Consider the following 27890-nt stretch of genomic DNA (forward strand, 5'->3'; position numbering starts at 1 on the left):
CCAAATGGTCCCAGATTTGGAGAGGGCGGGAGGTGATGCGAACGTCTCCGAGGCTGAGAGAGTGAGCAGCGAAAGGAGCGCGGGTGGGGACGCATTAGCTCTTTATTGAGCCCCTCCCCCGCGGCGGGGCGCCGAGCTGGGTGGCGCGGTGGTCTCCGTTCAGATCCTTCACCACCCGAAAGTCAGGCTCCCCAACAGGGGCGGGTCAGTGCAGTCCTGCGCCCGGAAAAGAAAGCTCCATGGGCAGGCGCTCCAAAGGAACAGGGCAACTCCGAAACACAGCTGAATCCCTTTCCCCAGCCAGGAAAGCCTCTCCTCCACTTTCCCGTCCAACCTGGCCTTCCAAACCCCAGGGAATGAATGGTGGGCAAGGAAGTTGTACTTCAGCCCGCGCGCTAGGGGGCGTGTCCCGTGGGGGCCACGCGCGATCCCTGATGCCGCAGAGAGGGCAGTGGCCGGAGGAGAGGGCAGGAGCGGAGCAGCCAGGCCCTGCCATGGCCACACTCACCTTCCGGCCCATCCGGCCGCTCTTCCTCTGGCCCCGCGCTGCCCTCTTCCCCGTCCAACGCTACCTCCTCATCCTCTTCCTCCCCGGAAGCGCCTGTGCCGAACGAAAGGCCGGGTGAGTTGGAGCCCCTGATTTTCAGGACATACTGCCCCACAGCGCCCCCACCCGGAGGGTCTGGACGCCCAGTCCCAGCGGCCCAACGCCCCCTCCCATCCTCGCTCCCTCACCTGGTTGGAAGTCGATGGTCCTCAGCATTTCGGCCACGTGCTCCACGCTCACCCTGAATTGCTCCATGCTCTCATAGCCTGGCTCCGGCCGCCCCGCCAGCTCCACCTTCGACATTGTCCCGACCCTGCGCCAGGGGCTGCCGCTCAGCTGGAAACTCCCAGCACCCTCACCCCCTCCCCGTGGCAGGGGAGCCCCCACCCCCACCCAGCCCCTGCCTTTCCCTTCCCCCTCCACCTACTCACTTATTGATCAGCTCCTTGGCCTGCTGCAAGGAAGAACAGAGGGTGAGAGTAAGCACTGTGCCAACCTCTGGAAAGTCCCATTTCTGAAGCCCACCACCGTCCCACAGGGTAGGGGTGGATTCCTGTCCCAACTCGTTAAGGAAGAAAATGGACTCAGAGGGGTGACTTGCTAAAGGCCCTGGGGCAAGTAGGTGACAGAGATAAGACTTGAACCCGCTCTCTTGGTGCCAAGACCCCCACTGAAGACCCTAGGCAGGAGTTCCCATTGTAGCACAGTGGTTAACGAATCCGACTAGGAACCATGAGGTTGTGGGTTCAATCCCTGGCCTTGCTCAGTGGGTTAAGGATCCCGTGTTGCCATGAGCTGTGGTGTAGGTTGCAGATGCGGCTCAGATCCCAAGTTGCTGTGGTGTAGGCCAGCAGCTACGGCTCCAATTTGACCCCTAGCCTGGGAACCTCCATATGCCATGGAAGCGGCCCTAGAAAAGGCAAAAAGACAAACAAAATAAAAAAAAATAAAATAAAGACCTAGGCAACCTGCCACCCTCCCCTAGGGCATACCTGCAGGTAGAGTGCCATCTGCGGCTCCTCCATGGATTGGATGGCAGATTCCACCAGCTTAGAGGAGGCCTCTAGGTGGTCTCCGTACTGGCGGATGAGGCCCCTGACCCGCTGCAGCTTCTCCTCCTGTACCTTGGCCAGCGCCTGCAGCAGCTCACCCTTCCGCTCTTCCAGCACCGCGCACAGGGCTTCAAACCTCTGGTTTAGCAACTGCTTCTGCCTCCGGCTATTGTCCTAAAAGATTGGGAGCAAAGATGAGACCAAAGATGAGACCGCATAGCTAGGAGAGCACCCAGCTACTCAGCCCACTCCCCACTTAATGGCAGTCACAGAGAGCCAAGGAGAAGAGTGACGGGTCAATTACACCCAGTTAGTGGCAGAGCCAGAACTCCAGCCAAGGGCTGTTGATTCCCAGATTTTGTCAGTAATAATAAAATGGTGCATATACATATTTTTTTCTTGAGGTTTAATTAACATCTAACATGTTAGCTTCTGGTGTATAACATAATGATCCAATATTTATATATTGTGAAATGGTCACCACAGTATGTCTAGTTAACATCCAGCACAATACGTAGTTTACAAACATTTTTTTCTCCTGTGAAGAGAACTTTTAAGATCTACTCTTTCAGCAAATAATACCATATTTTAAAGAAGCTTCAGAAGTGATGTCTATATCTCTGGCCCTATTTTTTACTGGGATTGTCTCATTTAATTCTCAGAAAGATCCAGTGAGGTAGCCACCATATCATGCTCATCATCGCTATCTCATGTAGTTAAAAACAAACAAAACCAAACACAGAGAAGTTACTGAACCAGAGAGCTAGTGAGGGATGGAGCTGCTAGGGATTCAAACCTAACAGCCTGTGTAAACACATCCCACCACTTGTGACCCACCTTTGGGAGCCTGGAAACTTTCCCTCTCTCCCATCCCAGGCTTACCTCAATAGTCTGGCACACCTCCTCCATCTGGGTGATCACTGCTTGCACACGGTCATTGCCTGCCACCAGCATTGCGATGCCATCGCTGAGTTCACTCTGCCACACACACAGGCCAGCACTTAGAGCTGGAGGACCTGGTTTGGAGCTACCCCCCTCTCATTCTACCAGGGCTGCCTGGAAGAGGACTGCCCCCTCCACTCCACCATCAGGGCATCTTCAGGGCAGCCCATACAGAGATCTAGAGAGTTTGGAACCATCCAAGAAGTGTGACAGCACACTCGATAAATTCTGGAACAAGGTGAATACAGGAAGTCTTCCATCACCGAATGAGAAAGAAAGAGACATTCACCAAATAGCCATCAAATACAAGGCACTGGGCCAGATGCTTTATCTGTAGATCCATGCCTTTCACAAATTTTGAAAAATCCTTCATGGGTTTTTTTGTTTGTTTGTTTCTTTGTTTGTTTTTTGTCTTTTTGCCTTTTCTAGGGCTGCTTCCCTTGGCATATGGAGGTTCCCAGGCTAGGGGTCCAATCGGAGCTGTAGCCACCGGCCTACACCACATCCACAGCAACTTGGGATCTGAGCCGCGTCTGCAACCTACACCACAGCTCACGGAATCGCTGGATCCTTAACCCACTGAGACAGGCCAGGGACCGAACCCGCAACCTCATGGTTCCTAGTCGGATTCGTTAACCACTGCGCCATGATGGGAACTCCAAATCCTTCATGGTTTTGTTTGCTTTTTTTTTTGGCTATGCAGCATGCAGAAGGGATTGAACCTGAGCCACAGCAGTGACAACTGTGAGTCCTTGACCACTAGACCACCATTTTTTTAAAAAAGTCTTCATGATTATGCATTAGGTTGATGTTGCCTTTTCTCCACTCTCTTTATTCTTTCATTCTGTGACTCTGATTAGATATATGTTAGACCTCATTCTCAACCTTCTCATCTGCAAGTTCTGTAGTCTAGGTTATTTTTTCAGTCCTCTCTTCCTGACAGAAATTTGTCATTTAATTCATCTTTTGAATGTTTTATTTCAATAATTATTTCTTCATTTCTAAAAGCTCTACTTGGTTCTTTGTCAAATCTGCATTTTTGATAGTCTACTATTGCTTTTTTAAATTCCATTTTATAAAGATTTTTTAAAAAATTCCTTGTGACTCAGCAATTTAAGGATCCAGTGTTGTCACTGCTGTGGCTTGGGTTGCTGCCGTGGTGTGGGTTCAATCCCTGGCCCAGGAACTTCTGCATGCCGTGGGCACAGCCAAAAAAACAAAACAAAATAAGACATTTTATACACAGGAACTTTCTTTTCTTTTCTTTCTTACAAGTGAGGAAAGTAAGTCACGCGACCTACAGAGAGGTCGCGTGACTTACCCAAGGTCACACATGGATCAGCCTGCCACTGAAACTAAGTGGAGTAAGAGGCTGCAGTGTGAGACCCTGTCCTTTGTCCCCACCCCCAAGGCCTGCTTCCTCTGCTGCTGGATACCTTCTGACGTTTGTAAATGGTGGGCAGTGGGGCCACCTCACAGTCCTTGTGGGCACCGAAGACCTTGCAGAGGGAGCAGGTGGGGACTTCACAGCTCAGGCAGTAGATGTTGATCTTCTCGTCCTCATGCTCCTCACACATGAGGTGCTGCTCAGCCTTGGTGTGCAGTGGCCTGGAGGGGAGCGGGCAGAGTGGCAGGAAGGTCAGGGGCCAGGCTGGGGGGACAATGATGCGAGGCCCCACGAGCCCCTTCTCTTCAGCCTCCACCAGCCACCACCCCCTGCTCTGCCTTTGCAGCCACAGGGTTCTTCACGGAAGGAGCAGAGGAGCCCTCGATCCAAAGGTAGTTTCTACTCCAGGGGGCAGGGGAGTCCCACAGGGCAGGAGGGCACACAGGGTGCTGCCAAGCTGGGGGCAAGTCCTTCCTTCTCTCAGGACCCAGTCCTCTCATCGCTACCTGCGGAGGCAGGCTCAGCCCCTCCCCAGCTTCCCTGGCTGTGTCCCAGGCTCTGCACTTTATTTCTATTTATTTATTTTTTGTCTTTTTACGGCTGCACCTGCAGCATATGGAAGTTCCCAGGCTAGGGGTCGAATCAGAGCTACCGCTGCTGGTCACTGCCACAGCCACAGCCACGCCAGATCCTTGACCCACTGAGCGAGGCCAGGGATCAAATCCGCAACTTCGTGGTTCCGAGTCGGATTGTTTCCACTGTGCCCGATGGGAGCCCCCGGGCCCTGCACTTTAGACAGCCAGCGCCCTGAGCGGCTCACCGGGAGGACTCCTGCTTGTAAATGTCAATGATGTTCTCCACCAGCAGGTTTCGCTGCAGGCCGTAGACGCCGTGTCGGTCCAGGACAACCTCGTGACGGCAGGACGGGCAGCGGAACCGGCCTCCCGAAGACACAGTGGTGGAGCCCCGGGACTGCCACAGAGGGTTCGAGGCCTGGGGGGGACAGGGGACGTGAGAGAACAGGCACAGTGAGTCATGGGGCACCGGGAGGAGGCTGGGTTGGCGGGAGGTCATGCAGGAGGGGCGGGACAGAGGCATCAGCCCTCCCCTGTGGCCAGGCGCTCCCCCGACGTGGCCGTGGAGACCGTGCCCACCTCTGCCCTGAGGGTCCCTCAAGAGCCTGGCGTGACCCAGGCCTGGTCTGGGCAAGACCTCCTCCAAGGGGCCCAGCTTGGAGCTGTGGGGAGACCTCAGCAGGGAGGCTGAGGTCAGAAACAGCCGCTATCTCCAGCCCGGGGCTCCCACGGGGAGGGGAGAGTCTCTGCAGCCCTGGGCAGGGGTGCAGAGCAATGGAGCCGAGCAATTCAGGGAGATGGCTCCAGGGACTGGGAATCCCGAGTCCTGGGTTCTTGTGCTCCCCTGACACTGCCCCCCGTGGGCAAGCATTCAACCTCCGTAAAATGAAAGACTAGCTTGGCGTATTCGTTCTACCGCAAGGATTGAGGGTGCCCGGTAATTACTAGTCTCTGGGGACAATGTATGAACAAGCACACGCCTGCCCTGAGCAAGAGCAAACTACGCCCAGGGGGCTGGGTGTTGTGACAGGAGGAAGCTCAGGAGCAGGACTTGCCAGAGGTGTGGGCCACTTCCTCCCTCGGCCACCACTTAGACAACTTGCTCCGTCTCGTGCGAAAAGGGAGCCCTCGGCGATCAGGTCCTGGGGTGCGCTCAGAATTGAGGAGGTGATCGCCTGACCTTACAGGACAAACCAAATTTTCTCTCAAGGAACTTGGAATCGAAACCCAGAGGCAGAGGTGCTGAGGTGACTAGACCCTATATAGCTCTGGAACTGAAAGAAGACTTGTGGAGTGGGTCCAAGAGCTGAACTTGTGGCCACCTGGGTCCTTCTGCGCAAGGGGACAGTGTGAGGGGTCAGACGCTGTGACCAGAGAAGGCTGGTCCACAGGGAGAGCAGCAGAGAGGAAAGACTGCTTGTTGTTCCGGCCATTTTCTTCTTCAATAATAGAGCCCTTGAATGTTTAGCAAGACACATGAAATAAAGGTCATGTGCCCAAGAGTTCCCACTGTGGCTCAGCGGAAAAGGATCTGACTAGTATCCACGAGGACGCAGGTTCCATCCCTGGCCTTGCTTGGTGAGTTAAGAATCCATGAGCTGTGGTGTAGGTCACAGGTGTGGCCTGGATCCCCCGTGGCTGTGGCTGTGGCTGTGGTGTAGGTTGGTAGCTACAGCTCTGATTGACCTCTAGCTTGGGAACTGCCATGTGGCACCGGTGCAGCCCTAAAAAGACAAAAGACAATAAGACAAAAAGAAAAAGATCATGTGTCTGAGCCTCCCTTCCAGCTGGGTCTGACCAGGTGACTGCATTTTGGCCAATGGGATATAGATAGAAATGTTTCCGGCAATTTTTAGGATGGGCAAGCCCTGATGCTCCTCTTGTCCTTTCTGCTGGCTGGAATGAAGATGCAATGGCTTGGGTTGAAACAGCTATTTTGAGCCGTGAGGTAGCCACATGTTGAGCATGGCAACGAGATAAAAGGAGTGAGGCTCTGACGAGGCAGTCCTGGACGGTCAACTCAGACTTTCGCTGGAGAGAAAAAGTTTTACTTTCTTGCAGCCATTGCTATTTTTGGTTTTCTGTCACAGTCCAACCTATCTTTTTTTTTTTTTTTTTGTCTTCTTAGGGCCACACCCATGGCATAGGGAGGTTCCCAGGCTAGGAGTCCAATCAGAGCTGTAGCTGCCAGCCTACGCCACAGCCACAGCAACGCAGGATCCAAGCCACGTTGGGACCTATACACAGCTCATGGCAACAACAGATCCTTAACTTACTGAGTGAAGCCAGGGATTGAACCTGCGTCCTCATGGATGCTAGTCAGATTCACTTCTGCTGAGCCATGATGGGAACTTAATCTTAACTGGCTGGAAGAAGATGCACACCTAGAGAGTGATGGAGAGTAGCCACCTGTGACCTTGTACATCCAGATGTATTTCCCACAGCTGGGCTCCATGAAATTCTCCACATCCTTTTGCTATACACCAGGAGGACCCCAATGCATGTGGACCCCACAGGCAGCACCTATAGTATACAGAGGCATCCAAGTCCAGCGTCTTATTTGATCCTTTAGGAGCAAGAGATGTAGGTGAGGCAGGAAATGTGGTCCCATTGTGAAGAGGGCAGCCTAGCCTGGGGAGAGTGACTGGCATGTCACAAATATCACATGCTGGGGGGATTTCTTGAGAATCATAAGAAATGAACACTTGAGCCCATCATAGAGCTGTAATGGATTAGTTTGAGATTACCCAAGGCATTGCATATTTGTTCTTCTCAGTAACTGGAACTGTGCAGATTGGTTTAAACTGAGTTTTACACTGGATTACACTGGATTAAAGTGTAAAACCACTGGGCTTTTGGAATTCCCATTGTGGCGCAGCAGAAACGAATCTGGTGTCCATGAGGGCCTGGGTTCGATCCCTGGCCTTACTCACTGGGTTAAGTAGCCCGCGTTGCTGTGAGCTGTGACATTGGTCGAAGATATGGCTCAGATCCCATGTTGCTGTGGCTGTGGCGTAGGCCAGCAGCTGTAGCTCCAGTTGGACCCCTAGCCTGGGAACTTTCATATGCCATGGGTGTGGCCCTAAAAAGTTTTTTTAAAAAAGATCATTGGGGAGTTCTCGTCGTGGTGCCGTGGTTAATGAATCCGACTAGGAACCATGAGGTTGCGGGTTCGGTCCTGCCCTTGCTCAGTGGGTTAACGATCCGGCGTTGCCGTGAGCTGTGGTGTAGGTCGCAGATGCAGCTCGGATCCCGCGTTGCTGTGGCTCTGGCGTAGGCTGGTGGCTACAGCTCCGATTCGACCCCTAGACTGGGAACCTCCATTTGCCTCGAGAGGGGCCCAAAGAAATAGCAAAAAGACAAAAAAAAAAAAAAAAAAAAAAAAGAAAGAAGATCATTGGGCTTAACCTGCTGAGCCACAATGGGAACTCCTTAACACATGTTTTGAGGGCCTTTTATGTGTCAAGCCTTGTGCTCTGGGCTTTCCAGATATTATTGAATTTAACCCTCAAGATCCTCTTGTAAAGTTGGTGGAGGTGGTGAACATGTGGCCCCTAACCTGGACACAGGAAATACAATGACAATGGCTAACTTCTACTGCGCACTTACTTTACACCAGGCTTTGCTCTGAGTCCTTTTATTTCTATGAACTCATTTAATCTTTACATCATTAGCTCCATTTCAAAGACAGGCAACTGCAGCCCAGAAAAGTTACATAAATTTGCACATGGTCATCAGTTAATAGATGGCAGTGTCAAGATTTGAACTCAGGGCGTTCCTGTCGTGGCTCAGCGGAAATGAATCTGACTAGCATCCATGAGGATGCAGGTTCGATCCCTGGCTTTGCTCAGTGAGTTAAGGATCCAGTGTTGCTGTGAGCGGTGGTGTAGGTCACATACGCAGCTCAGATCCTGCGTTGCTGTGGTTGTGGTGTGAGTGTGGGGGGGCTGTAGCTCTGATTCAACCCCTAGCCTGGGAACTTCCATATGCCAAGGGTTCGGCCCTAAAAAGACAAAAAAAAAAAAAAAAAAAAAAAAGGAAGATATGAACTCAGGCACTCTGACCCCAGAGCCCATCCTAATAATCATTATACTCCATTGTCAGATACAATAACATTTCAGTCAATTGAAGGATAATGTCCAGAGCTAAAATTTCTCTGAGTATCAGGTGAAACAGGTTTTAGTAAAAGAGTCATGAGGGACCAAACATCAACCTTTCACAACAGCCAAAAATCAACTGTGCAACTGTGGATTGAAGTGTTGTTTTTTTTTGTTTTGTTTTGTTTTGTTTTTGTCTTTTTGCCATTTCTTGGGCCTCTCCCTCGGCATATGGAGGTTCCCAGGCTAGGGGTCTAATCAGAGCTGTAGCCACCAGCCTACGCCAGAGCCACAGCGATGTGGGATCTGAGCTGCGTCTGCGACCTACACCACAGCTCATGGCAACGCTGGATCCTCAACCCACTGAGCAAGGCCCGGGATCGAACCCACAACCTCATGGTTCCCAGTTGGACTCGTTAACCACTGAGCCATGACAGGAACTCCTGTGGATTGAAGTTTTTTGCGCAGAAATAAACAAGAGATGACCATCCAACCAAAACCCCTGTGTGCCATGGAGCACTATGAGAGCCCAGCTTGCAAGCAGAATGACCTGCTTGTCTACGAAAAGGACCAGAAATAGCTCAACTCTCGGGGGTCTGAGACTTCCTCCCATGGAGCTATGCATGTGCCCAGGTTAGATAAGTCACCGGATTTTGTGTGAAAAATAATCTGAGGCAACATGGCCAAACTGAGAGACTCAACTGCCTCCTAATCCAGGTCATACCCCTCTGCTCACCCAAGAAGCCAAAGAGCTAAACAGAGATGACGAAGCAATGACAACATCCAGCCAGCCAGTCTACATTTAAGAGAACAGTGGAACGAAGCCAAGGTAAAGAGGGTTGAGTGAAGAATTCACCCTCCGCACCAGATAAAGCTACTACCCCCATTCAAAGAGGAGGGAGAGCAGGGGAGAGGCCAGAGGAGATGCAAGCCACGATAACACAAAAAGAAAAGGGGAAAGGCAGCACGACAAACAAAGGACAGCTGAAGAATACCCTCTCGCCCCATGCAGCCCACCACGCTCCCTCCTCTCCGTTTAACCCTCTGACTCCTGCGATGCACTCGTCACCTGCGTGCCTCCCGCCCTCTGCCCCTGGAGCGCCCTCTTCCTGTCTGATCCCAGCAGTTCCTGAAACCCCATCGCCTCTGAAATAGCCCTCGGGTGTCTAGATGGATTTGCTTACACATCCTGCAATTTGTGTTATCCGTGAGGTTTAAATTTTACACAACACACCTGTATTGTTCTTGTAACTAGAATAAACAATAAAATTGCTTTTTTTGTCAGATAGGAAACAGGCTGGTTATTTAACAGGAGAGATTAAGTGCGTTCTAGTGGAATTAAGCCACTCTCTTTAATAGTTCTTTGCACAAGGAGAGACTCATGAAAAAAGCGAGATCTAAGTCTCTAAACACAGGAAGTTCCCAGTTTTGAAGTGGGTGAGGAGATTTACAGGATTTTAAAAGTTCTTCTTTGCAGTCATCTCCTTTCCCAAATTTCTCTGTATAGACCATTACTTACTTTATAAAATGTATAACATAAAAATTAAACATTTTTATAATAATCTCCATTGAGAGAGAGAATTGTGAGTGATTCCTTCCTTCCTTCTTCTTCTTCTTTTTTAAAATATAATTTCCAAACTTTGAACAAGGACTTTGGGGCTGGGGAAAATAACCTTTACTTTTAAAACCTGCAATGCTCCATCCTGCTGCAAATGAAGGAGGGGCGCGAGAGTGCCAGAAGCGTTACCCAGAGGAAACGCTGCTTAGGAAACCTCTGTGTTAGTTCAAAGGAGGAAGGGTTTAAGAAGATACCCTTTGAAGACAGGGTTAGACAGGAAGCAGGAGATGGTTGGTAGGGAAAAGTTTCAAGAGACCTGAGAGATTATAGGGTTACAGACAGAGGAGTCATGGGGGAAGCTAGAAAGGTGGATTTTACCATGAAGGCTTTTGTTTTTTTTTAAGGCTACACCCCGGCATATGGAAATTCCCAGGCCAAGTGTTGAATCAGAGCTGCAGCTGCCGGCCTACACCACAGCCACAGCAATGGCCAAATCTGAACCACATCTGCAACCTATGCTGCAGATCTTGGCAACGCCCGATCCTTAACCCACTGAGCGAGGCCAGGGATGGAATCCACATCCTCATGGATACTAATCCGGTCCCTAACCCAATGAGCCACAGTGGGAACTCCCATAGAATGATATTTCCTGACTTTGGGAAATCAGATTGCTAGAAGGACAAGTATGTAGTTTAAAACATCCCTTTCATCTACATGTGTGTAAGCAGGCTTGAAGAGGTGAAGTAGCCTGATTTACATCACATAGCAAATTAAGGAAGCAACTGAACCCAGGAATGCTGAGTCTCAGCCTACAATTTTTTCCCCCCAATAAACCCAGGGTCTTCCCTAAAGTAAGTAAAATCCCTAAGCCTGCTACATAGTTGACCCAATTCACAAATTTTCTTTCTTTTTTCTTTTCTTTTTATGGCAGCGCCTGTGACCCACGTACGCCACAGCTTGTGGCAACGCGGAATCCTTAACCCAATGAGTGAGGCCAGGGATTGAACCCCCATCCTCACGGACACTATGTTGGGTTCTTAACCTGCTGAGCCACAACGGGAACACCCACAAATTTTCAAGGAACCAATTTCTCATAAAGGAGACCTGCCCAAGGTTGGGCTGGAGAGGGGACATCCTGGCGCCCTCGGTGGCAGGTGGAAGTGACCAAGGAGGCAGGCCGTGTAGAATTTTCACTAGCTGTCCTGTCCTTGAGGACAGCAGGTCCTAACACTGAATTAGGGATGAAGTAAAAGGGTCATCTCTTTCCCAGGCTGCTTTTCACATGAGAGGAGGAGGCCTCGCTCTTGCTATTCCCATCTCTGTAAACCTCACCCTAAATGGACACTCTCCAGAAGAGCTGTTTCGGAAGAACCTTCTCGCAAGGCCTTCTGCTTGTCTGTTAAATTACAACAGGCTGCAGCTCATAAACAAGTGCCCACAGTGGAGAGGGGGCAGGTGTAAAAATAAACCGAAGGCTGTTTTAAAGTAGTTTAGGAGTGCACAGAGTTTACAAATTCACAAACACATGGAAAGATGTTTGCGTCGGATTCCCACACCAACAGCTTTCCTCTCATCAAAATGCTTGGTAGCTGAGTGGGTGCGGTGTGTGGAAAGAGAAAGAGATTAGAGGGGGTTAATGTGTTTTGATTTTTTTTTCTGTTTAAAGTCAGAGAGAGAAGAGAAAGCTGGATTACAGCTCTAAAGAAAACTAGATAAATTGTGGTGGCAACTATGTAAAAATATGTATGGGGACAAGGGCTTGACAGTAATATGCAAACATGAAAAGACCTGTGTTGGGGGAGGTGGGATTATGGATGATTCCCTCCCACGCCCTCAACACTGTTTAGCATTTTTTTTTTTAATTTTCCCACTGTACAGCAAGGGGGTCAGGTTATCCTTACATGTATACATTGCAATTACAGTTTTTCCCCCACTCTTTCTTCTGTTGCAACATGAGTATCTAGACATAGTTCTCAATGCTATTCAGCAGGATCTCCTTGTAAATCTATTCTAGGTTGTGTCTGATAAGCCCAAGCTCCCGATCCCTCCCACTCCCTCCCCCTCCCATCAGGCAACCACAAGTCTCTTCTCCAAGTCCATGTTTTTCTTTTCTGAGGAGATGTTCATTTGTGCTGGATATTAGATTCCAGTTATAAGTGATATCATATGGTATTTGCCTTTGTCTTTCTGGCTCATTTCATTCAGTATGAAATTCTCTAGTTCCATCCATGTTGCTGCAAATGGCATTATGTCATCCTTTTTTATGGCTGAGTAGTATTCCATTGTGTATATATACCACATCTTCCGAATCCAATCATCTGTCGATGGACATTTGGATTGTTTCCATGTCCTGGCTATTGTGAATAGTGCTGCAATGAACATGCGGGTGCATGTGTCTCTTTTAAGTAGAGCTTTGTCCGGATAGATGCCCAAGAGTGGGATTGCAGGGTTATATGGAAGGTCTATGTATAGATTTCTATGGTATCTCCAAACTGTTCTCCATGTTTAGCATTTTTGATGACGTATTTTAATATTCTGCTTCCTGGCTCTTTTGTTAATCTGATGTTATAACAGCACAATCACTGCAGATTCTTGCTTGTTGTCCGTCACAGCAGTTTTGGGGACCGCAAAAGCCTGGACATTGTCTAAACGTTTCAGAGGACTGATTGCATAGACCATGGCCCAGTCGTAACGATGGACCGCTATACAGCCATTAAAAAGGAGGGGGCCAATCTGAACGTGTGGCATATGGGACAACAAGCAAGAGAGTGAACAAAGGTAGGTGCAATGAATTTAGTTTAAATATGTGTATACATACACACGCACACACCTGACCATGGAAAATTTCTGGAAGGATATTCAAGAAAGCTGGTAATGGCTCCCTCCATCCAGATAACAGAATTACAGAGAGACCGAGGTCAAAAGTCCCTTTTCATGCTAAAAATTCCTATAGTGTTTGGAGTTCTTGTGGCGCAGTGGAAATGAATCTGACTAGGAACCATGACGTGGCGGGTTCGATCCCTGGCTTCTCTCAGTGGGTTAAGGATCCGGCGTTGCTGTGAGCAGTGTTTAGGTCACAGATGTGGCTTGGATCCCATGTTGCTGTGGTTGTGGTGTAGGCCAGTGGCTACAGCTCTGATTCAACCCCTAGCCTGGGAAATTCCATATGCTGAGGGTGCGGCCCTAAAAAGCAAAAAATAAAATAAGATAAAAAATTCCTATAGTGTTTGAAAAAACTGTGTGTGTGTGTGTGTGTGTGTGTGTGTGTGTGTAGTATACTGGTATCACTTTTCCAAGTCCTATTAACTTTCTAGGCAATGTTCTGAGGGTGTTCTTCCTAAGTAGTTTTAAGATAGAGAAACCACAAGTCCTATTCCTGTCCCCATACTTAGAAAACAGACAATCTGATTATGCCCAGAGTTGTCAAAATGTGGAGGCAACGTGTGAAAAAACTAAATATGCTCATCTTTCAGAGGGAGATCTACCGAGATGTATATACATAAGTGCAGCTGAAGAACTGGGTCAGCCTCCCACCAGGCCGTCCCAAATAAAGCAGCAAGGAAATGAGCTGTTGCCTCCTCTCTCCTTGGAGGGCCCAGGGGTGCCCTGCTCTTTAAAAGGTACACATCGGGCCAGAGCCACAGTATCAACCCAAAGGCCTGGGAATCACGCTGTCTCCCAAATATGCTGCACAGGCTTTGACCCAAACAATCCCCAGGTCTCTCTGGGCCCAGACTGGTATCCAGAGCTTCATGGAATCCAGTGGGTCTGGATACAGAGGACTGGCTTGAGCATCTTCTAGCCTCCGCCTACAGGACCTGTCCCTGGGCCTCTCTGCCCCGTGATACTGTGTGCTGGGCACTTTAACATCGTGACCACTTTTTAACAGAACACGTCATGTTCACTTTCAAAACTTTTTTTCTGGCCATGTCCATAGCATGGAGAAGTCCCCTTAGCCAGGGATCGAACCCACACCCCAGCAGTGACCTGAGCAACAGCAATGACAATGCCGGATCCTTAACCTACTGAGCCACCAGGGAACTCCTCAAAACTTCCTTGCTTTCACCCAGTTTCAGCTCTAATGAAAGGCTATTTTACTAAAAGTTCACAAGAAGGGATGGCTAAATCTTTTTTGCCAGACTCTTCTAAGCATCTCAGTGTGAAGGGTGTTCAGAGTTACTTAGACCGAGGGAAAAACCAAGATGGTGGGCAAGGCATAGCCTCTTGCGTGTAACTCGATGCCTGCGATGAGGAGACATAGCAGTCTAGGCCCCCAGAGAGGGAAAATCACTGACTCTGAGGCTCTCTGGAGCCAGATAATGGCAGGTTTGGATACTCAGAGGACCAGGCGATGGGAATGGGCCCTGAAGGGAAGATGGCAGGAGACACCACAGAGCTCAGTGAAGATGGCAGGCAAAGGGTGGGTTGTGGGGTTACAGCTGTGGAATGACCTAAATTCATCGGCCCATTACCTGCCCTCCAACATGCTGCCTCAAAGAACTTAAAAGGGGGAGTTCCCATCATGGCTCAGCAGTTAACGAACCCAACTAGCATCCATGAGGACGCAGGTTCGATCCCCGGCCTTGCTCAGTGGGTTAAGGATCTGGCGTTGCCGGGAGCTGTGGTGTAGGTTGCAGATGTGGCTCATATCTGGCGTTGCTGTGGCTGTGGTGTAGGCCGGCAGCTGTAGCTCCAATTTGACCCCTAGCCTGGGAACTTCCATAGGCCGAGGGTGTGGCCCTAAAAAGACAAAAGGCAAAAACAAAAAACAAACAAAAAACTTAAAAGGGAAGCATTTTCTTGGTTAAAAGTCATTGTGTTCAACGCATTTCCTCACAATTTCTGATACAGATGAAGAATAGCCTGCAGGATGTTCCTTACCGCTGCCATGCCTGCTAAATCAGCCAGCTCGGGTTTATTCTGAGTATTTACTTCATTTGCAAAGACACGTGTGTGTGTGTGTGTGTGTGTGTCTTTATTCCTCACTCTCCCTAATCTCTGTTCCTTTTTTTTTTTTTTTTTGTCTTTTTAGGGGTGCACCTGAGGCATATGGAGGTTCCCAGGCTAGGGGTCTCCGTTCCATTTTATACATCACTAGAACCTACACCAGGGGCACAGGGCAAGAGAGGAAGCCCATTTATCTAAACCATTCTGATATATGCTGCTTTCATTTTTGAAACCAGGAGCTCAAATGATTATCTGTGAATGTGATGAACTATGCCTTGCTCCACAACCACACGTAAACCCAAACTGGTTACATTCTGGGGAAGCAAAATGTCTTCTCTGCCTTCTCCCTGCTTAAATGACCTCATTCCCTTTGAAGCAGCAGCCCCTCATCTGACCCCTGTAGAGAGGGACATGAGTGAACTTCACTTGGGGAGAATTCCCAGGCTGCTGCCCACAGTCTAACTCTGCCCCCAAAGATGGATGCATTCAGTCTTGCCTTAAATACAAATACTTTCGCTGCTGTCATGGACCTTTCCCACAGGTTTGGGGTTTTTGCTTTTTTTCATTTTTGGCCGCCCCATGACATATGAAGGTCCCGGGCCAGGGATCAGATCTGAGCCGCCGCCTCGACCTAAGCTGCAGTTGAGGCCACACAGCATCCTTAACCCACTGTGCCAGGCCGGGGATTGAACCCACATCCCAGTGGTCCCAGGACGCCACCACTCCCAATGCACCGCAGCAGGAGCTCCACAGGGCTTATTTTTTAATGTTCATTATCTCATTGCTATTTTCTCCAGATTTCCCATATCATTCTCAACATCTCAAACTCCCAACTGGAATGCAGAGTCTAGCACAGACCGTCTTACAGCCTGGTGTAGAATCACTCTCTTTCCAGTTCCTGCGGGGGTCCCCTTTCCTCTGCAGAGCCCAGAATTCCAGTGGCTGTCCACGCACAGGCTAGACTTGCCAGCCTGCAGAGCGGCTGCTGACTCATGCTTACTTTGGGAGCTGCTAGGACCCCCGGCTCTTCTTCTCCTCTTCCGCTGGGACAGCCACCACCCACCTCAGAGAGCACTCCGCCCGTCACCTCCTGGGGCCTCAGTGCTGCCCGGATGAGAAGTCGCCCACAAGCCTGCACGCCTTACCCCACTCTGCCCCTGCCCCGGCCCACCTGGAAGACATCGTTGGCACACTTGCGGCAGAGGTTGTGCTGGCAGGGCAGGATCACCACTGGTTTGGAGAACATCTCCAGGCAGATGGGGCAGATGAGCTGCTTCTCCAGGTTGTCCATGCTGTGTGCATCCCCCAGCAGCGGCTTGAAACCCACTGTGAAGTTCATCCCCTCGGCGATCGTGCCTGCCTTGGCCTTGGCCCTGGTCCTGGCCTTCCCTCACTGCCTCTGGACCCTTCCTCGCTAACTTCAGACAATCTGCGGACTCTTCGGCTCCCTTCTGCTGCTCAGTCCTGAAATAGCTCTGCTCTCTCTATCGTCCCTTCCTCTAACAATTTCTCTCGTCCTTAGATAGCTGTTTGCAGATGCTTCTCTGTCTCTCCTTAGTCTCTGCTCTGAACCCCAGCCAGGCACATGCAGCGTTTCCTAGCCCTCCGTCCCTGAAGGACTCTGTCCCTGGAAATTTCTCCTTTTGTTTTCCAGACGACTCTTGTCCACTCTATGGGCAGCACTGTTTGTCTCTCGCTCCCCAGAGAGGAGATTAATTTTAACGTGGGGGTGGGGAATGAGGGGCAGCTCTGTGTGACATTCCAACTCCCGATTTAGCTCATGTAAGGCGAGCCACAGCTGTCACCGAGTGAGTGACCCTGACTCACTCAGGAATGGGTGACGCCCTTGAGCAAGAGCAGGGGTGGCGTCACTGCTCATGGTGGAAGGTGGGACCACAAGGTGCTCTCCCTCGGAGGGCTCCTGTGAGCCCCTGACGCCTGAGCTCTGGCCCAGGCCCCCTTTCCAGGGCAGTGACACAGAATCTGAATCAGGTGGTATGAGAGCCACCACACATGGCGGAGGGTGGGAAGAAAGATCTTGCCAGACCTCCAGCCTGTCGGTGAAGGTTTCTGCCTCCGAGGCTTAGCCAGTGACCTTGGCCTCTTCCTCTGAACCCCATGACTCAGAAGAAAGGCACCAGAGATAAAGAGAGAGGCTCTGGCCCAACACTTATGGTCCATTTTTGTTCTCGCCCAGACTTTTCTTATATCCCCTAGAAAAAGAAGCCCAGGAGGCTGGAGCTGACAGGTGCGCCAGAGCCTAGAAGGACCTTGTGTGCATGCTCCGAGAGCGTGTGGGTTCTGGTCCATGAACCCATCCCTGGAGCCACTCCAAGGACTTTAAATTTGTTAGGAAATCGAGAGAAGCTGGACTGGACAGAAAGGACCTGGATGCCAGGGACCTATTTTGGGCACCAGAGGAATCAGTCTCCAGGGAAATGTTAGAACACTGACAAAGTCATGAGCACAGTGTTCTGGGAAGCCGAAGCCTCTGTCCCGGCTCGGCAGGTTCCCTGGACGCCGGCTTCCCGCTCCTCTACCTTCCCCGCCTCCTTCTTCTCCATCCCAGGTACCATCTGTCTTTGGGGGACCCAACACAGGCGCTGGGATTGGACAAAAGCTCTTTTATTCACAGACGTGCCTTAGCCCGTCTCCCAGGCCAGCGAGAGACGTTGGAGGAGTTACTAGGCCCTGACCCTGCCTGGATGCAAAATGGTGTGACGAGGAGGCACGCGTGGCGAAAGGGTCTGTCAAAGGTGGCTCTTGACCCTGTCACCCAGTTCGTGCCCCTGTTTCAAGACCAAAACATACAGTGATCAGCCTACAAAGGCTGGAGGTAGGCAGGCCCAGATGTGTGAACCTCAGTCATCCCACAGGCCCCAGGCTAAGGTGCTTTGCTGGCAGCTGCAGTCCAGGGAGGATCCGGAGGTAATGCCACATGCGTTGGCACCAGACGAAGGTGAGACCGGCCCCCAGCAGGGTGTATGCACTTAGGAAGGACTCTAAGAGTTCGTGGTACACAGAGTTGCAACAAAGGAGGATTAGCTGGTACAGCAGCTCTGGGACGGCATCCACCCGCCTTGGTTATCAGGATCTTGATGGAGATGTGGCAAGCGGCTGATGGAGCAGCTGACACTGGCTCAAATCCCAAGGAAGGCCCAGGAAAAAGCATGCTCTGGAAAGGACTATCACCACTGCCCAGGACCTTGTAAGGACAGGGATAGGAGGGCCACTCTAAAAGATGAAAATCAGGGCTGGAGCTAAAAAGGAGAGGATCTGGGCCACCATGCAGGGCCAGGGGCCGTGATCCCATCAAGAAGAAGGCAGCATCCTCACTGGGATGGATGCCATCCGAAGATGGGATTTTTTTACAAGAAGAGCAAATCAGGGGCAATGTCAGGACAGGGCTACTTGCTCCTCTCTTCACCGAGTCCAGCTGACTGAGCAGCAAAGGGCACCCTTGCTGGGTTAGCACCTAGGGGCAGAAGGCGTTGGAATCTTATTAATGAGAAAGAATGATCACCCGGAATTTGTTTTTCCTTTTTTCGGTTGTCCCATAGCATATGGAATTCCCAGGCCAGGGATCAGATCAGAGTTGTGGCTGCAACCCAAGCCATAACTTCAGCAATGCTGGATCCTTAGCCCACCATGCTGTGCCAGGAATCGAACCTGCATCCCAGTGCTCCCAAGACACTGCCAATCCCGTTGCACCACAGTGGGAACTCCAATGACCACCCAGAATTTAAAGCAAACCCCCTATAGGTAAGGAAGGATATAAACACCTGTAGTCCACACCATAAGGACAGAAACTTCCCACTAGTGACGCATCTGAAATTAGTGTATATTCTTTTCTTACCCTTGAACCATTGCTGCATTTCAGTTTTCGTACCTCACTCTCCATCTTTTAATAACTGTCATCACTAGAATTATCGTTCCCTCTTCTAAAATGTTCTCTGTGTCCTATGATGAAATTTGAAACACACACATATAAACATTTAGCAACAATTTTTTTGGTCTACTGGTGAGAAAACGGGTACCATGCAGTTATGCATTGGCATCACTAGGTGGCACTGGTGTGAACCGCAGTCATTTGGGGCGGCAATCTCCGCCACTTTCCTCTTGAGTAAATGCAATGAACTGCATCCTCTAACTTGTCTCCAACCACCGCTTTTTCTAGGCACAGTCTCTCACCCCTTTCTTTACGTGAATGCCCATCCCATTCGCTAAGCTTAACAGTCCTGAGAGGCCAACATTACATTCAAAACTGTCAGTTTGTGGCATAAGCCCCTCAGAACCTAAAGGCATCCGCTTTTCTGTCTTCACTCTGCGCCAATGCTGACTTGAGGCTCCAATTGCTGGGCAGTCACAGTTTCACCCCCTGCCATTTCCTTCATCCCTAATCCAGCTCTTACCCCAGCTCCTGTCTGGGGTTCTCACCTGATCTTGGAGGCTGATTCTGGACATTTGGCTCATATCTTCTCTTCGCTACTTCCTCGGGTGGCGGTCGAAGTGTTCCACAGCAAAAGCAGCAGCAGCAACAGCAACAGCAACAGGTGAGCAGAGCACACAGGAGGACAAGTGTCTGAAAGGTGGGAAAGAACGGCTTCGATCTAGCAGTTCTTCTGTATTTCCATTCACGCTCCCGTCCCTCCATCCTTCCAGCGCCCAGGATATGAGGTAACAGGAGCATCTGTCCCAGGAGAGGAGGATCAGCTGTCCTGGGAGAGGAGGGATGCTCCTCCTTCCTTATGCCTAAGGATTAGGAGGAATTGTGTACCTTGAACCAACAACTATTCAGCGTAAAGTAGTAGGTCACACCTTCTTCGCCAAAGTGATCGTATATATAAATGCCCAAAGAGCCATGCCGGTCGTAAATTTTCCGCTTCTTAGGGTCACTCAGTACGGCGTGGGCTGTGTTGATCTCTTTGAATATCTCTGCTGCTTGAGGGTCCCCTGGATTCTTGTCTGGATGATACTTCAAGGCCAGTCTCCTACCCAGGCAATACCCAAAAGGAGTGGGGGGAGAGGATGGGGAATGGCTGGGGAGGGAGGGTGAGGATGAAGGACAGGGAGAGGTCTCTAGAGGGAAGCAAGAAGGCCTGAGATGTGGGACAAAGGATGGAGGCAAGGAGCCCAAGCCTAAATTCCTTCCCACGTCACACGGAAGAGGATGATGCTCACCCGGCCCCAAGGTGAGGGCTTGGGGATTTAAAAAGGGGTCAGAAAGCAAGACAGAAGGAAGGGTTTGGGGGGGGGATTCCAGGATTTAATTGGGGGCCGAGGTCTGAACCTGTAGGCCTTTTTCACATCTTCAGGTGAGGCACCCTTCTTAAGCTCCAGCACTGCGTAGAGGGTTGACCCAGTTTTGGACAACCGGCGGGCTGCCTCCTCCACATGGGCCATGTATGATCTGGGGCAGCGGAGAAGAAACATTTGTGAGAACTTCCACAGGGGTGGCCATGGAGACGTGAACTACAAATGACAGGAAACTCACGGCCTTTAGGGGCTTCGCAGAAAAGCGGCTACTATGGACAGGTATTAGGCAATGGTGTGCAGCCTTTGTGACCAGCAGGAGAGTGGAGGTGACCAGACGAGATAATCCACTTCAAATTTTAAAGGGGAACATTCTGGAGTTCCCGTGGTGGCTCAGTGGTTAACGAATCCAACTAGGAACCATGAGGTTGTGGGTTCAATTCCCTGCCCTCGCTGAGTGGGTTAAGGATCCGGTGTTGCTGTGAGCTGTGGTGTAGGTTGCAGACGTGGCTCGGATCCCTCGTTGCTGTGGCTCTGGCGTAGGCTGGCAGCTACAGCTCTGATTGGACCCCTAGCCTGGGAACCTCCTTATGCCATGGGAGTGACCCCAGAAAAAGGCAAAAAGACAAAAAAAAAAAAAAAAAAAAAAAAAAAAAAAGAAACATTCTTCTCCTCACATTTCCCAGTGTCCTTCAGATACACAGACCTCCAGACACCCCACATTCTACAGAGGTGAAGCAAGTGGGGGGGGGTCTAAACCCTGGGAAAAGATTGATTTTTGTCCAGAGCTACTAGTACCTCAAGGAAAGAGCCCGGCCCCTGTCCATGCTCATTGCTAGGTTTGAAAGAGCAGCAGGGCCCCAGCCACTGAGCAGGCTGGGTTGGGGACGGTGGAGATCCACCACACCCAGGGGAGAAACACGCCACATCAAACCCTGAGCTCCCTAAGAGAAGTCAAGTGTCTAAAAGCCAGGCCAGGAGGCAGTGCCTGCACGGAGACCTGACTTGCTCCCCTCCCAAACCATCCCACTCCGGCCCCTCAGAGAGAACGGAGGGATGACTCGAGGATGAAGGAGGAAGTGAAAAGGGGGAGCCGTGGGGCCGAGCAGAGAGGTAGCCGGGCGCTGGACTCCAGAGAGCGGGGGAGAGCTTGGGAGGCCTGGGAGAACAGAGGCGACAAGCTCGGAAGGGAATGCTCTAGTCCCCCAGGTCCCCTCTGGCTCTATGCGGACCCCCCAACCTGGCCTGGCCTCTACCTCGAAGTCACTCTCTTTAGCTGTGAAGGCCTCACACAACCTCCATCAAGGTGTGAAACGTCACACGCCGGCCGGGTCCAGAGGCCGACTGCGCCTGCGCGCTGCGTCAACTCTCGGGGTCGCTTTTTGGCGCCGCCGGAAGGCCTGGGAGGGACTTATTTCGCTCGCGGGAAGCCTGAGCGTAGGCATCTACCTGGTGCCAGAGCCCAAGTGTTGCTCGGTGTTGGTTCCCTTCCTACCCGCCGCTGGGCCTTCAGGGGTGTCCCTTCTCGGTTGGGAGAGGAATCATTCGTCCTGATCAGAGACATGACTCATCCATTCACTTAAGGAAAAATAACAAGGCTTGCAGACCGTGGCTGTATGAGAGGTACCAACCTTTGCTGCCAACCTTTCTCCAGAGGTTATTACCTTCCCAGCCTTCTTTTTCAAAATGTAATGGTCTCCTCTTGGTCCTTTTTTCCCCCTTCCGCCTGGAAACTCCTTTACATGCTTTAAGACCTACAGCAAATGTCAGTATTCCTAGGAATCCTTCCTTCCTTGCTGTAAATTGTACCCACCTTGCTCTGTAAAGTATTTATCCTATCATATTGTAATTTTTAGTTTGTATGTTCTTTTAAAACGATGTCTTGAACATTTCCAAAAGTCATTACTGTTCTTCAGAAACTTCCTTTAAATACTAGTACCTCGTAAGGTATGTATCATAACGTAATAATAGAATCCAGAGCGGTTGTTGTTTCTAATCATTTGATAGTATAATCTTATTATGAAAATTCTTATGTATCAATCTTTATTTTTTATTTTATTTTTTGGTCTTTTTTCCATTTCTTGGCCACTCCCGGGGCATATGGAGGTTCCCAGGCTAGGGGTCTAATCAGAGCTGTAGCTGCCAGCCTACGCCAGAGCCACAGCAACGCAGGATCCGAGCCGCGTCTGCACCTACACCACAGCTCACGGCAACACCGGATCGTTAACCCACTGAGCAAGGGCAGGGATAGAACCCGCAACCTCATGGTTCCTAATCGGATTCATTAACCACTGCGCCACGACGGGAACTCCTATCAATCTTCAAATAAATCGCTTTGTTTTCTCTTTAGGGTAGATTCCTAGAAGTGGAATTATTGGGTTGAAGTGAATTTTTTTCTTTTCTTTTTATTTATTTTATTATTACTCAATGAATTTTATTACATTTATAGTTGTGCAGTGATCGTCACAACCCAATTTTATAGCATTTCCATCCCAAACCCCCAGCCCACCCCCCCACCCCCAACCTGTCTCCTTTGGCAACCATAAGTTTTTCAAAGTCTGTGGGTCAGTATCTGTTCTGCAAAGTTCACTGTGTCCTTTTTTAGATCCCACATGTAAGTGATAGCATATGATGTTGGTGTCTCACTGCCTGACGAACCTCACTTAGCATGATAATTTCTAGGTCCATCCATGTTGCTGCAAATGCTGTTATTTCTTTCCTTTTATTGGCCAAGTAATATTCCATTGTGTAGATGCACCCCATCTTCTTGATCCACTCCTCTATCGATGGACATTTAGGTTGTTTCCATGTCTTGGCTATTGTATATAGCGCTGCAATGAACGTTGGAGTACATGTATCTTTTCGAGTCATGGTTTTCTCTGGAAAAGAGAATTTTTTTGAGGCTTTTGATCCGTAGGGCTTTCTTTCCAAAAGTTAAGTACCACTTTATCTTCTTCATCAATTTACGTGCCACCTACAGGGCATGAGAGCACTTGTTTCTACTTCCTGTGATCTCCAAGGAGGTTCGTACCACTTATAATTTGCCGCTTCGGTGATACTGCTTTTCGTAATGAAGAGCACTCAATGGCTCCTAGAGCATGTAACTGAAAGCGCCTTATTATTTCAGTCCTGTCTCTCTGTTACTCCTCTTGTGGTTTTTATTAGCCCTTTATTGCCATTCCTTGTGCACATTTACCTCCCCTTCTAGGTTTGAAGTTGTAAATCAGTACTGCACCCCCAAGATGTGAGCCATCTGAGCAAACTAAGGGGTCCATGTACCACAGGCCCATCTGGATTAATTATTTCTGTAGATCCGTGATCAGTGTAGGGATGAAAATCTCTGATATCACTTAACCCGGCTCACAGGTTCTGGGTTAGATGAGTTTAAGGAGAATCACTTAAAGCAAAGAAGCTGAAGCTGACAATTTTTGGGGGGTTTTTACTGGACCACATTTCTCTAACTAACTTGCAGCTGTCCATCACTATCATGGAATGACAGAACTAGCAGAAGAGCCCAAGTCAGGTCTTCAGCTAATACTGGGAAGAGGGCAGAAGGCCCTGGAGGTGCAGTGCGCTTACCGTGAACTTCTTACCTCCATCTCCAGGCCCACTGTGGTCTGGCCCTTGCCTCTCCCTCCAACTTTATCAGGTACCACCAGCTTGCTCGCTCTAGTCTCTGCTTTTCTGGAAGTCTTTGCAGACACCATGCGCCCTCCCTCTCCTCTGCCTGGAGGACTCGGCCCCAGGCTGCTTGCATAGCTGATGTCTCATCCTTTGTGGCTCTCAGCTTCATGCCTCCCCAGAGAGGCCTTCTAAATTGAGTTCCACTCCTCTCTCCCCATCTCATAAACATGTTTGCCATGATTTGTGAATACGTAATTTTGTGTGCATGTTGATTTGCTTAAGGTCTGCCTTCACCAGTAGACCGTGAACTCCACAAGGGCAGGAACCTTGTCTGCTTGTTCATCACTGTGTCCCCAGCACCTAGAACCATGCCTGGCTCAAAAATCAGTGAATTAATGAGTCGCTGAATGAGCTATAGCAGAGGGAGCCCTCAGCTGGTCCAGTGGCGGCCCAGAGTTTGGGCCGTAACAGGAATTCCCTAGGACAGGTGCAGTTAGCTGGGGAATTGGACAGGACTGCAGAGCCCACCTTTCTCACGTGATCTGAGATAAGAAGACACATAGGAGCTCCCGCTATGGCTCAGCAGGTTGATAGCATAATCTCTGTGAGGATGCAGGTCGATCCTGGCCTTGCTCAATGGGTTAAAGATCCTTGGTTGCCACCAGCTGTGGTGTAGGCCTCAGCTGCAGCTCCAGTTGGATCCCTAGCCTGGCAACTTCCATGTGCCACAGGTGCAGCTGTAAAAAGAAAAGAGAGAAGAGACACAGGGGTAAACACTAGCAGGGATCGTCATGGCTATTTGGGTCCTTGATTCTTATTTGTCTTTGTTTTCTTCCAATTCCTAACACTGATCCTGGAATATTGTCAGTGCTGAATAAATGTGGGTTGGTTGAATGAACAAGTACACTTTTGTGTACCTTTTCAGAAGCATTTTTACGTAGTTGTCTCCTTGGATCCCCACGCCAACCCTGGGAGGCGTTGTGATCAAATCCCTGCTTTATAGACGTGAGCCCGAGAAAGAGGGCAAATTAAGCTCTGAGAAGAGTTTGTAAACATCTTGCCAGAGGCTCCACAATGCTATTACCTCTTATCGCTGCCCTCTGACATTTTAATTAATTCTAATCATAGTTCTTGGCTCTTGAAATAGCCATTATCTTTGTGTCTTCGGAGTGTCTGCTCTGAATGAGATGATATTGCAGCCAGCAGACTGCAGAGATGGCAGTAGAAACAGGCAGGTCGTCCTGGCCTCCCCTGGCCAGGGGCCCTCCACTTGGCCTTCATCTAGAAACAGACCCCTTTTGACTCCATTTTCTCTGCACAAGGTCTCTTCTAACACCCAGCAAAGAACTAGGAAGAGCACACAGGCCAAGAGTCAGAAGCCCTAGATCTTAGTTTTGGCTCTGGCTCTAACAGACTGTGTGATCTTGGGTAAGTCACTTCATCTCTGAGTCTCTTCCCTCTTGGGTATAATCCTGTGCCATTTTATTTTATTTTATTTTTTTTTTTGTCTTTTTTTTTTTTTGCCATTTCTTGGGCCACTCCTGCGGCATATGGAGGTTCCCAGGCTAGGGGTCCAATCAGAGCTGTAGCCACCAGCCTACGCCAGAGCCACAGCAATGCGGGATCTGAGCCTCCCAGATGGCAACGCTGGGTCCTTAACCCACTGAGCGAGGTCAGGGATGGAACCCGCAGCCTCATGGTTCCTAGTCGGATTCGTTAACCACTGAGCCACGACGGGAACTCCTTGTGCCATTTTATAGGATTGAGGTCAAGACTAAATTAAATTTGGTTGTAAAAATAATAGCGAAACTTTAAAGTACCCATGCTAGAGAAGGATGACCGACTGCAGACTTTTCTGGACTCATTTGCCTTCCCGTCATATCTTGACTCCGTGATCTTAGAAGTTTACTACCTCACAAAGCCATTTGGTCTCTTCTGGAGAAAACCAAGAAGCATCCCTTATTTACCCACAAACAATAAAGTTTTAGTCATATAGCTGGAATGCACACATACAGACAGCAGACACTGGCATATTTATACTCTCAAACATATGCAGTGGGAGAGAGATCATAATTTGTCATACCCAACCCCCAGGTTCTAGGATTGTACAGTTTTTGAGCTGGAAGGGAGCTCAGAGACTTAACTCTCAACCAGTGCCTTCATTTTGTAATTGAGAAAAGTGTGGTCCAGAGAGAAGGATCAACCTGCCCAAGGTCAACCTGTGAGGTCCAGACTAGGTCTTCTGATGCCAAGTTCACTGCCTGTACTGTGACTGCTCCTGGTACACACCAGCTCCCTTCCCACTTTATTAATTCATTTCTTGGCTCAGCCCGTGGCATGTGGAAGTTCCCAGGCCAGGGATCAATCAAATCCAAGCCACAACAACAGCCTGAGCACCTGCCATGACAATGCTGGGTCCTTAACCCACTGCACCACCAAGGAACTCCTCTCTTCCCACTTTAAAATCCAGGTGTAGAGACAGACCAGAGCTGTAGCTGACATTCGCCTCCTTTCATTGTGATGTCAGGTAAGGTCCTGCTTTCCCTCTCCCTGCTGAAGGTTGTGTACATGTGACCAAAGCACCTCTGGCCCAGTTTGATTGCCTGTCTTCCCCCAGGGCGGACATCTCATGGTGGGAGATAGAGGGCTTCCAGCTAGAAAAGCTGCTTTCTGCCCTGTCCTTTCTGCTCTGCAACCTCAGACTCTGCAGACCTAAGGACAGGCTACTGGGGCCCACCTGCCTTATTTATTTGTTTGTTTGTTTGTTTATTTATTTGCAAGCAAGCAAAGTCTTTATTACAGGAAAGCAAATAGCTCCCAGGGCAGCCGGGAGGCGGGAGAAGAGCCCCCCAGGAGGACCACATATTTAATGTGAACAGTGCTGGGCAGGTGTAAATGCCTTGTAACCTTATCGTCATCCTCATTCTTTCTATCCTGGCTCTTCCCGATTTTGTGAAGAGAGGAATTGTTTTTCATTCTGTCTCTGGGAAGACGGGGTAAATCAGGACGCTCCCTCTAAGATTTGGAAATTGTCATTGGTATCCGTCCATCCCCTTTCTACTTCCTTTCCTCAGCCTCTTCGAACCCTATTTTCTCGTCCCTCTACCCAGTGCCCTCTGGCTGCCCAAAACATCTCCCCCAGTGTTCCCCACACAGTCAGGACTCCAAAATTACCCCTCTCACTTCCTTTCCTCTCAACATTTCTAATAAAACAATCACCTCCACACAATGATCTCATCCCTAAGGGTTAGGTGGAAAGCAATCCGATTAAAATGCGGTCATTCAGTTCATAGTCAGAACGACTATTAATACCTCGCCCTCTTAATTCTTACTAACACAAAAGGAATAACTGGCAGGATTTCAGGCCGTATGACTAAATGAAGTGAAAAATACCGGGCTATGTTGTGGGAAGAGATTCTGGGCCTCCAGTCACGTCTTTCCTTTCTCTTCGACTCCACCAGGGTCGTGTCTTTTCAGTTCTGTGGCTCTGCATTATTCGGAGTCTCTTTCTGCATCTCCGATAAGTTTCCTGTCCCCCTGGCTGGCTCCTCTCCTTTCTTTCATCTCCCGATGGTGGATATTCTGTATGGGTTGGTCTTTAACTCCTATGTTTGCTCCCTCCCCTTGACTTCAGCGAAGCAGTCTGTGGGCACGGCTTCAGCTGGCACTACTCTTCTTGAGCGTGGCTTGGTGTCATCTGCATGCCAGTCTCCCATTGCCTCAAAACCACCCTCTAAAATCTGAGCTCATGACCTTGCCCCCAGACTGGTTGTTCCGCTTGCTTTTCTCTGCGTATGCAGGGCTATCACTCTTTCCAAGATAATGCTGCTCAAACCCCAAACATCAATGGGCTATGGACTCATTATTTTCCCCCGAATTCAGGCCAAAAAATCTTATGAATTTCTTTT

The 27890-nt window shown here is 49.7% G+C and overlaps 2 protein-coding genes across 5 annotated transcripts; both read right to left on the reverse strand.

The window, feature by feature from the left end:
- Positions 91–16521, reverse strand: TRIM54 (tripartite motif-containing protein 54; the record flags this gene model as incomplete). Its single annotated transcript, NM_001244359.1, is given in 9 exon segments — positions 91–216; positions 509–601; positions 736–860; positions 979–1001; positions 1540–1773; positions 2482–2577; positions 3978–4149; positions 4749–4921; positions 16277–16521. Coding segments are annotated over 9 exon segments (1095 nt in total). The 3' UTR covers positions 91–205.
- Positions 17632–27663, reverse strand: DNAJC5G (DnaJ heat shock protein family (Hsp40) member C5 gamma). Of its 4 annotated transcripts, XM_021087695.1 has the most exons (6): positions 27376–27663; positions 20396–20515; positions 19883–20144; positions 19543–19687; positions 18995–19065; positions 17632–18580 (listed from the first exon to the last, which is right to left on the reverse strand). In XM_021087695.1, exons 2-5 carry the CDS (start codon positions 20506–20508, stop codon positions 19010–19012), a joined length of 576 nt encoding a protein of 191 aa, XP_020943354.1. In that variant the 5' UTR covers positions 20509–20515; positions 27376–27663; the 3' UTR covers positions 17632–18580; positions 18995–19009. The 4 variants fall into 4 exon arrangements, 1 of the variants encoding a protein (XP_020943354.1); XR_002342809.1 differs by lacking the exons at positions 19883–20144; positions 20396–20515 and having other exon boundaries at positions 27376–27659; XR_002342810.1 differs by lacking the exons at positions 19883–20144; positions 20396–20515 and having other exon boundaries at positions 17715–18580; positions 18962–19065; positions 27376–27661.

The sequence above is a fragment of the Sus scrofa genome, chromosome 3, assembly GCF_000003025.6.
Source record: "Sus scrofa isolate TJ Tabasco breed Duroc chromosome 3, Sscrofa11.1, whole genome shotgun sequence".
In the NCBI taxonomy this organism is placed as follows: domain Eukaryota; kingdom Metazoa; phylum Chordata; class Mammalia; order Artiodactyla; family Suidae; genus Sus; species Sus scrofa.